This window comes from Drosophila takahashii, chromosome 3R, assembly GCF_030179915.1.
Source record: "Drosophila takahashii strain IR98-3 E-12201 chromosome 3R, DtakHiC1v2, whole genome shotgun sequence".
Lineage (NCBI taxonomy): Eukaryota > Metazoa > Arthropoda > Insecta > Diptera > Drosophilidae > Drosophila > Drosophila takahashii.
In genome coordinates, this window is record NC_091681.1 from 17,509,510 (window position 1) to 17,520,090 (window position 10,581).

The following is a 10,581-nucleotide window of genomic DNA, read 5'->3' on the forward strand; positions in this document are numbered from 1 at the left end:
TAAAATAGGATTATCTTTATCATATTTGCTTTATAAATAAATCGAAATTAAATTAAGAAAAATTACCCGGTCGTTCCAATGTCATACGATGTACAGTGTTCAAGAAATTTAATTTAAGTACTATTAATTAATTAATAAAAATACACTTTGTTTAATTAAACTAGCTATTAATCATGAGGTTACAGTAAAGGTTATTTGTTTATCACTTCACCCCACAAATCCCGCCGATACACGTTACACAGTAACTATCGATACCACCTATCGATACTCGCACAGCCAACCACCCACGCCGCGCTGGGCACACTGTGAGGTGACAACTTGTCACTGACAAGTCATGATAATTTTTTGTAAAGCAATAGATTTATCTTTAACGCCATGGACGACTCGTTTTTCGGCTTTGACACAAACCTACCGGTAAGCAGTGATCGTGGTGCTGGGCCGTTCGAAACGGGGGAAAGCGGGGCTGCTCTGGGAGCGCCGGATGCGCGACGCACACTTAAACTTTTCACTCGGCAAACGGGCACAGAAGGGGGCATCGAAGGCCACCGGGGGCAGCGAAACGTTGGGATGTCTAATGCAAACTGCCTTTTCTTGTGTTCCCAGGACGATGAAGGTGGCGACGGACGCATCGCCGAGGCGGAGTACGATGCCCTCAATGACGAGACCTTCGGATCGGCGATAAATGGCGACTGGGAGGAGGCCCACGAGACGATGGTGCGGCTGGGCGGGAATGGTGAAAGGGTGCGCAAGCGGCCAGCGGAATCGGGGAGCGGTAGTGCGGATTTCGGCGGCGATCACGGCAACGGCGCCTTCCTGCGCCACGGCAATCCGCTCTCCTCGGCGCCCTCGTCCAGCGGCTCCACTCCGGCCCCCTTCAATGCGCCCTTCCGGCAGTCGCGGCACGTCGGCGACTCGGATCTGGAGCTCAACCTCTCCTCGATGAAGCTGGACGACATGGATCTGTCCACGTTTGGCGGCGACAGCGAAGCCGGCGGCCTGAGCAATCGAATAAACCTGGACTCGGGCGTCTGGGGCTCGCAGCCGTTCCCAAATAACCAGCACTTGTTCCGGGAGCCCATGCGCAGCGCCTTCAAGCCGCAGCCGCAACAGCAACAGCAGCTGCAGCCACAGATGAAGCCACCGGCGGAGGCGAATGCCAACTTTCCACTGCCGCCACAGGGTTTCCCCAAGATCACCACCCTCGAGGACATAGAACGCAATATGATCATCCAGCAGTCCATGCCCAAACAGCAGCAGCAGCAGAATCAGCAGCAGCAAATCCAACAGCAGGCGGAGCGCAAGATGTTCGATGACTTCAGCCTGGGCAACAGGCAGCAGGTTGCCACACCAACCATGTTGCAACAGCAACAGCTGCAACATCAACTGCAGCAGCAGAAACAACAGTCGCAGCAGCAGCAGCCGCCTCAGCAAGCGCAGCACAAGGGTGAGCATATAATCAATTTTTATTTATTTATTTATTTATTTATTAAAAACTTATATTTATTGCGCTAGTCACATCGGATTGAGTAACAGAAATAGTAATAATTTAATTCAAAAGAACTACCTAATTCGATTATAAGTTTGCAACTAATTTTGATCTAGCATCAATTCTTTAATTTTCGATTTAAATTGAGACGCGCTTCTTTTCTATCAACTGTCTTAGGAAAATGGTCTTGAATTTTATTATAAGAAGCAATATCTATGTGACAAACTTAATAATACAATAGAAATTATCAAGTAAAGTACTTAAAATACCCTAGGCAGGTCTGAGATTAAATTAAAAGTCAACAGTTAAATTGAGTTAAAGAAATTGGTAAAACGGATGGCATTATTTTGAAGTCGAGTATCTCAAGGACTTAAAAAAAATGCTCCATAATAAGATAATAAGTTTGGAAGCACACTTATAAAACTAACACTGTTTAACCACTATTTTTAGCACCCCCTGGCTTCATGGGAACGCCGCAGACCTCTCCACCCAGGCCAAATTTGGGCTTTCCCGGTCCCCATCCACTGCCCGAGCTACTGCCCACGCCGCCGTCGCAGCAACAACTCAACGGCATGGCTGGCGGCAACCGAGTGCCGCCCGGGTTTATTTACCCGCCCGGTCTGCCCGGTAATATGCCGCATCCGCTCATGCCGCAGCACATGCCGCCGAACTTTCCACTGCCCGGCGGCAGCCAGCGACCACTACCCAATCCGCACGCCCTGCCCACGGCCCTGAACAACTTTGCCATGCACCCGAGCTTCAATGCGATGCGCGCGGCTGGCATGCATCCGGCGGCATTTATGCAGCCGCCCCATCCGCACCAGATGCAGCCGCCGCGAATGCCGCCGCACCCGCTGCAGGCGGCCAGCAGTCTGCTGGGCCAGCAGCCACCGAACTCCATGTACAACATGTTTAACATTCGGCTGGTGCAGGAAATACAGCAGAACCATCCGCTGCTCCAGCAGGCGGCCGTGGTGCGCCAGATGATGCAGAGCAGGGCAGGATCGGTGGCCAGTGATCGCCAGAAGACGCAGATGCAGCAACAGCAGCAGCAGCAAATGGGACGGCGTCCGGATGGCACAGGAAACTATCCGCTGGAGGAGTACGATGAGTACGCCAACCTGATGAGCACGCGCGACAAGCATTGGCTAATCGGCATACAGCTGTCGCAGCTGAACACCGACACGCCGTACATCGACGACTACTACTACACGGTGTTCAGGGAGCGCAAGGCCCAGCAGAACGGTCAGATGCGCAACAGTCAGGCGCACAAGGACAACCAGCTCAATCATCCGCTCACCCAGCCACGCGGACATGCGCAGCTCATTCTGGTGCAGCTGGGCAACAAGAACGGCACTCGCAATGGACACGGACGCGAGCGTCGCAACTCGGAGAACGCCAACGGCAGCACGGCGGGCAGCACGAACAATGGGTCAATGGTGGGCGGCAACAACAACAACCTGACCGGCTATATATTCTCGCCGCTAAAGTTCGAGAACTCACTGGGCAAGCTGCAGTACGGCAGTGTTACGGCGCCCAGGAAAATCATCGATGCCGACATTATGAGCGGTGAATCGAGTGCCGGTGCAGAGGCCAATCCAACTTCTTCCTCCACGAGCTCCACGCCGCTGCCTCCCTCGGCGAGCCACGAAGTTAATCCCAGCAGCATGCGCAAGTCGCGTCACATTCTGCTGCTGATCGAGACGCTGTACCGCTATCTACTAAAGCTGGAGGACTTGGAAAGCCCCGAGGTGATGGCCACCATAGAGCTGAAGAAGAAGAAGGAGGCCGAGCGCATCGCAGCCCTCGAGCAGCTGGAAATGGCCAACAAGACGCCCGAGGAGAGGGCCGCCGAAGCCGCCAATCCGGCGACCATGAATCCGCAGCTGAAGAACAAGTTCAACTACGAGGTGGAGACGAACGCTGCGCTGGTCAATAAGTTGAAAGCCGGTCTGGCATTCGACAAGGTGGTGTCCATGATGAATGTGCGCAAGGGAAAGGTGAGTTTGTTTATTATATTATAAAGTTAATTACTACATATAAATGTCAACTAGAGCCCTGTATGAATGAATTAATTAGAATTTTTAGTTTAATGGAATTGAATGAATGAATGGCATGAATTCCGAAATAAGTCAAACGACATTTTCTTTTTAAGAAGAAAGGGCCATAATTTTGTGATTAAATCTGCTTGAATTTTATTTTCTAAGCAGTTAACATTGATTTGTTAAAATTGTTCCACTTTTTGTTCTCAAAAGAAAGCACAAAGTCTGGCAAATTTAAAAAAATTATAAAAATTATTAATTTATTCATTTATTAAATTCGAAATGAATTAGAAAAACATTCAATTTATTTCACATAGAATTGAATTAAACAAATCAGAAATTTCATGGCATACTATGATAAAACAAAAATTGAATGATTCGCGCAAGGCTCTAATTTTCTACATATGGCCAATTCTTCATTAATGTCAACTAAGCCAAGAAGGTTTAAACTTTATTACAACCTATTTATATACGATTTTGCACCGGTATTTGTTTATAATTAGGTTGATCCCCAACAAAGCTAAGAAATGTGCCTGTTCCTTGACAAATTTTCAGGCCAATAAACTAATAACTAAATTGTAACTTAAAAATTTCTTTACTTACAGATTCTCCTCCGCCGCATTATGCCCTTCATTGCGGATCAAAACATTCGCTGGGTCGTGTGGAGCGGTGTCTTCTGCTCCCTGCAGACAGTGGTGAAAAAGGACAAGGACGACGTTGAGGGAGTCTTACACGCACTCTACCCAGAGTTCAAGAAGCACATAAACAAAGCCACTTTTGAGATCCTAGTGGGCATTTCAGCTGGCATTACGCTGAACGACAAGAAACTGACTGGAATCTTCTGCAGTCGCGTATGTTATCCGCATTACCAAGTAGTAAACTCACTCAATAACCATTAAATTTGCAGTTTGGAATCCTATCGCTGGTTGCCCTAATACTTCGTGCCGAAGAAATATACGTTTCCCGAAGTGACCCGACTCTTAGCGAGGAGAACAGACAAAAATGGCGGGAGTTTTTGGCACAGGTGGCATCCTGCCTCAACCGCACCATTCAAAACCAGACCATCTCGGCCGCCATCGAGTCTGATGCGATTCAGCCGCTCACGAACCACTTTGAACGGTTTAAAGATCTTAAACTTGATGCCCTCTTGGCATTGATAACCGAAGCCAGGCATCAAATTGATTAGGTTGCTTGGCAGGATTTTCGTTCTCTTCGATTGAGGCGTTTCAAATAATTGTGAAATTATGTAGCCGAGTTCACATTGCTTTACTCAATTACGCATATGTTTGTATAAAATATGTATCCAATACTTACATATGTACGATCGTGTTTATTTTTACGCATACTACACACAAAATATTGCTACAGGGTATACAAATCTCACACTGAAATTGAGAAAGTACTCAACCGTCAATAAATTTTGATAACAGTTTGTTAGAAACGTTCTTTTATCCAAAATTATGTGCACTGTACAAGAAAGGTATAGAGAGGCGAGCATGTTTTATAAATAAAATATCAAATGGTAGGTTTTGCTCATTGTACATACTTATATCATTTTGTATTGATAAGGAGTACTTTTCCGGCATTTTCTGTAGAGATTTATAAAGAATAATCCACCCTATAATATGTAAATTAGCATTCTGGTAATTTAATTTTTTTTGTCATCGAAAAACTGGGCTTTCACTGTAACTTGTACCCGCATTAAGAAGGGAATATAACAACTACGTTTAAAAATTTTAAGCACCGATATATATGCGCAATACATGCATACTCATTTAAACGTGCAACTATAAATATCCATCTGTTGTCTGGTATTTGTAAATATCGGTTAAATACAATTTTTACTATAACATTACATTTTGGGTTTCATTGAATTAAATTTGTGCAAGACCCATTAAATATAATCGAGACATTCAGCATAAATGTGTACTAAATAATTAGCATTGTGAGAAGTGAAGCCGGAAGCGTGTTTATTATAACAAAATGATCAAAATTGTGATACATTTTGACTTTTAAAATTTAACGAAAATCCGACGGTCGGAAAGAATTAGTTTAACACACAAACACAAAATTGGAAATTAGGAACACTGCAATTTTCATAATACTTCTGTAACACAACGGAGAGATATTTGTTGTAAGAATCCGTTGTAGAGCATTTTAATTTTATTTCGTTTTTAATTTTATCGACATTTTATCATTTTTTCAATGTTGTTTTAAGTCATTTTTTAAAGAAATTCATGTTTTGTATCTTAAAAAATTCAGGTCGATTGCAAGAATTATGCCTATCTTTAAAAACTGTGCTTTTTAAGCAAAGAAGAGTCGAAATACGATAGCTGTTTAAGAATGTAAACGCATATACAATAACTATTGTAGTTTAATTTGTATTTATCACAACCAACACTTCAAACATTTAACTTAAATATGTTCGCAGATTGAAACGAAACTTTTAAAAATGAAATAATTTCAAAGGAGTATAATAAATAAAACATACCATTTCACAGAACACACCGAAACCAGATTATAGTATTTATTGGGGTTCGAAGTATTTGTTTAAGCTCAAGCTTAAATTGTTTAAAAAAATTTAATTTATTTGTTATGCAAGAATATTTAGAACCTATTTAAAAAAGCTTATTTAGCAGTATATGATTTTTTAACGCATTTGAAATTAAATTAAACTTATTCCTTCAGTTCATTTGTTCAAATGAATAGGTACTGTTCTAATTTTTCTCTTCTATGGTACCAATTACAATTATAATTTCATTTCTATAAACAATTATGCTTAGAGTGGGGCCATCGCATCAGCATCAATGGAGACCATGTTTTGTGTCTGTCTGTGTTTTGTTTTTGGCGCAGAATCAAGCGTCGAAGTGTCGGCAGTTGCCTGTCCGTAAGGGACATTTTGTTGTGCGGAGGCGCCAAAGTGCGTAACAAGTGGCGGCGGCGCGCTCGGGAATTGTTGCAAATTTCTGAGTCGGCGACGCCAACCACTGGCGACGGTCACCAAGACGACAACTTGTCGGCAGCAGTCCGCCCAGCGCGAAGGGATGCGAAGCGAAGCCCACGCACCCATTCCCACCCCACATTCGGCACTAGCATGCGGTGCACTCGGAGAAATCGTAGCTTATCGGAGGAACTTATTTTATAAGACGAAGAAATTTTTTAGGTAACTTGGCTAAATGATATATAAAATATAATATTTTTATAAAATAATATACATTTTTTATTTACAAGCCTCACAAGAATAGTTATTGTTTTCATGTTGCGTGCAAGTTTATTTATTTAAACTAGTTGAAAAATTGGTGCCATAGGTTTCTGAAGAAAATCGCCTTTAAATATTAGGAGGTAATACTGCAATTAATTATTAAAATATTTAGGGATATAATTTAGGTATCATTAAGTATCATATCATAAGTATCACATTTTGGTGCAGAGATCCGTTTTTTTATTGTCTGAAAATGTTTGAATTGGAAACTTTTTTTTAATTTAATGACCTACATACATGTTGCATGAGTAATTTTGAAGGAAAATTAAAATAAAATATTTTAGCTTACAATTTAATTTATTGTTCACCAAAGAATAAGATTTTAGTTTTTGGTCCAACAATTAATGCCACTTACGATTTTTCCCAAAAAGTATTTCGATTTACCTAGTTTCAATCAGTTTTTCGCAGTGCATCGAAAGGCTAGACTTAGACAGACGATTGCGGCGACCAGTCGCCCGTCGTTGCTTCTTCGGCGACAGCGACAATGGCACGACGACAGGCAGGACGACAGGACCAGGAGCAGGAGCAGACAGTGCCGCAGTTCTGGGCAGGACCAGGACTCAGCGGATGCGGATACGCAGAACTTTGATTTGCGAACGGGCCAAGTGTGCGCCACTGGGCGCCGCTATTATTGCCATTGCCACCAATTGGCGCGCCAAACGCCGCTGCTCTCACAATTAGATGCGAAAATAGCCGGCGCGTCGATGATGACGAGTTATTGTCGCGTCTATCTGGTCGTTGTTTTTGTTGACAACACACCACGATTGGCTCGTTGGGGGCAGGAGAGGATCATCTCATCTACACTATAACCAATCAATTTACAATAATAAGAAGATTTAACAGATGCCCACATAAGCTTGATCAATTCTGTATAAAATATCTGTATACAATTTTCTAAGTAAATCACTCATACGCAATGTTGGCAAAGCCTCATATTAATTATTATTTTTTTTAAATTTATTCATTATTTATAACCTATTAATACTGCACATACGACAGTTATTTTAAAATTAATAAATTTTTTGAAGATTACTTATTAAGCATTACTTTACCTTGCCAACTGGTCGTATGAGTAATATTTTAAGCTTTTTTCTTAAACCTTATCTTAAGGTTAACATTTTTTTAATCCAACGATCTCAGTGATTGCTTTCCTATAACTTAAGTTACAAGATCCCCGCTTTACAAACCAACATGCGTTTCGACCTCGTTGCATTTGATTTAACCACTTAATTACCGGTTAATGAGAGTCGGTGTCTTGATTTCTCCTCTGGCTGCCAATAGGTTGACGGGGTCGTGCAGACTTTCCCATCGGAGTGTCTGCGTCTAGGGCTCGCTGTGCGGTTTAGGCCAACTTCGGCCGCCAGTCGCCATCGTCGCCGTCGCCGGCAGCCAACATTTGAAAAACGAAATGGCGCGCAGATAGGTTTCAGCTTAGACACCAGTGCGACTAGACCAGACGCCTAGTGACGCCAACTAAAAATTTATGTACTTACTCCGTCGTGCTTTTTGCAGTCCCTCAATTTCTTTCAATTTAATACGATTTCTTATTATGGGGACGAGGCGACGGGGGTCTGTTAATAATGCGTACATGTATTATTCAAGATGAATCTGATTAGATTGCTAAAGATACTTAATTAATTTTTGATTTATTGGGGGGGATATATTACAGTGAAATTATAAAAAAATCTTTGAGACCTAATTATCTTATTATATATCTTAAAAAAAGTAAAATTAATTAAACTTAAAAAATCTTATAATATAAACAATTATTTATTATTTAACCCAATATTAATAAAAGGAAATAAAATTATGATGGACATGACAATGTTTGGGATAACACAAAAACTCCTTCTCAAGTTGCCGCTGGGTCGTCCGGTAGCCAAAAACCAAAACAAACAAAAACCAAAACATCCTAGTTGCCCGCCACAAAAAAGGCTGGGAAAGACAATAAACTCGAATGTCCACAGCGACACACATCTGCATACAAGTGCCAGTTTGGTGCATGAATGGCTGGCGCGGACGGGCAATGAGTCAGAAGGACGAAGGACGAGTGGCGTCGGCGTCCAAGGAGGAGGACCGACTGACTCGTAAGCTCGATTCAGTTTCAGACGGCGGCGGCGACGGCGCCTTGTCCAATGGTTCTTCCGTGCCGCCGGCGAGTCCGCTTCCATGTCCGAATCCCTGCGCAGTGGTCGCAGCCGCAGGAGTCTCCAGTGCGCACCGAAAGCAACGAAACCAGCGGAGCCGAGTCCTCGGCTATAAAAGGACGAGTCCTGCTACGACTGGCGCTTAGTTGGCTTAGAAATGCGCCACAGGACACTACCGCCCAAATCGCGTCTCTCGAAAGTAAACGCGCGCCATCCAAAACAAACTTTCAAACGGAACCATTTAAATAGAGTTACAAATAAATCGGCAAATGACCAAAAATCCAGAAGGTAAGCCCTAAATTACCCTGGATAACAAGTTATGTTTAAATAAGTGAATAAGTTTTACGATTTAAGAAGGCTCTTAGTTTAAAAAAATAAGAAAAACTTACTTGACTATTTAGTTGTGAGTTTTAATTCATAAACAATACTGAAAAATTGGAATATATAATAGGAAATTAACCAAATTATTAAAAGCTACCAAGAAGTGTTTAAAAAACAGTTGCAAAAACCCATGACTTTTACAATATATCAAAATATATAGATTTTTAGTTTTAAAATAGAAATAAAAATATTAATCACAGCATTTAGTTTAATTAAAAAAAATAAATTCTTTAAAACCATTTAACTCATATTTTACTATGAATAGAGAATTTTAAATAATTTAGCAAATTGCTGATTGTTTTATAGACAAATATAATAAAATTATAAAGTTAGTAGTTATATAAATTTGTTACTTTTTTTTAAAAACAAAGACCGATAATTCAAGTGATCAGGTAAGTTGATTTGGCTTTCAAGAGCTCAAAGGCCAGACAAATTCTTCCGACTTCAAGGGACACAAGCTACTCAGATTTATCTTCTTTGAATGAACTCTCGAAAATTAGCTTATGAAACTCAAAACCGAGGGTAAAGGGACAGCAATGGGAATATCAATGAATAAAAAAGGTTGGAACTCGTTAAGGGGCAAACAAATCCCAAAGAATTGCACAGGATAAGAAGATGATGGAGCGATGCTAAACTGGTTTTCAGGTCGGCCAGGAATTTCGACAGCTTGGGGGTTTCAGAGGAAGTCGGATGCTGATAGTGGATTGCAGCAGATTCGTGAAGAATGCGAGTGAAGAGTTCTCAAGGATGAGTGACCACCCAAGTGGGGCCCTGTCAACTGAACAATCACTCAGACATATCAGAAGGTCAGGAGAACAAGTACCATTGCAGCTTATTAACTTAATCTGACGGGAATGTGGGAAATTTTTGTAAAATGAAGTAGCAAAGGTTTTGACCTTTTCTTCGCTTCAACTTCCCTTTCGAGATTCTTTTTCGCTAGCAGCCACCTAACTTCCCAGAATTCTTCAGATAGCACATTAGGGAAACATTCTGAATGAACGGAATTCCACTGGTTTTGTCGGCGTTTAAAAAAGACGAATCGGAAACCCGATACTTTCCCAACATGCCAACGCGTAAACAGCCGAGCGAGTTAAGATTTCAGAGATGACCATCTACTATATCACCGAAACTATATCCCATCCCACACACAAGCCACACATATTTATGCTAATCCACATTGTGCATTTGTTTATATGTAGATGACGTCAGGTTTGTAAAGGTAAACTCTTTTGATAGGCACGTGTAAAATTGGCCTCATCATCA

The 10,581-nt window shown here is 41.9% G+C and overlaps 1 protein-coding gene across 1 annotated transcript; it reads left to right on the forward strand.

Moving 5' to 3' along the window:
• The first annotated feature begins 266 nt into the window (after positions 1-266).
• Positions 267-6,041, forward strand: Patr-1 (Protein associated with topo II related - 1). The gene is made up of 5 exons (XM_017149596.3): positions 267-414; positions 604-1,444; positions 1,937-3,486; positions 4,134-4,379; positions 4,436-6,041. Exons 1-5 carry the CDS (start codon positions 376-378, stop codon positions 4,712-4,714), a joined length of 2,955 nt encoding a protein of 984 aa, XP_017005085.2. The 5' UTR covers positions 267-375; the 3' UTR covers positions 4,715-6,041.
• The last annotated feature ends 4,540 nt before the right edge of the window (positions 6,042-10,581 follow it).

What these genes read in the sequence shown, in the direction of transcription:
- Patr-1 (XM_017149596.3), top strand. Translation starts at nt 376, where the DNA reads ATGGACGACTCGTTTTTCGGCTTTGACACAAACCTACCG. An exon ending in TCAGCAAGCGCAGCACAAGG is followed by an intron (nt 1,445 to 1,936) that starts GTGAGCATATAA and finishes CACTATTTTTAG; the next exon opens with CACCCCCTGGCTTCATGGGA. An exon ending in TGAATGTGCGCAAGGGAAAG is followed by an intron (nt 3,487 to 4,133) that starts GTGAGTTTGTTT and finishes CTTTACTTACAG; the next exon opens with ATTCTCCTCCGCCGCATTAT.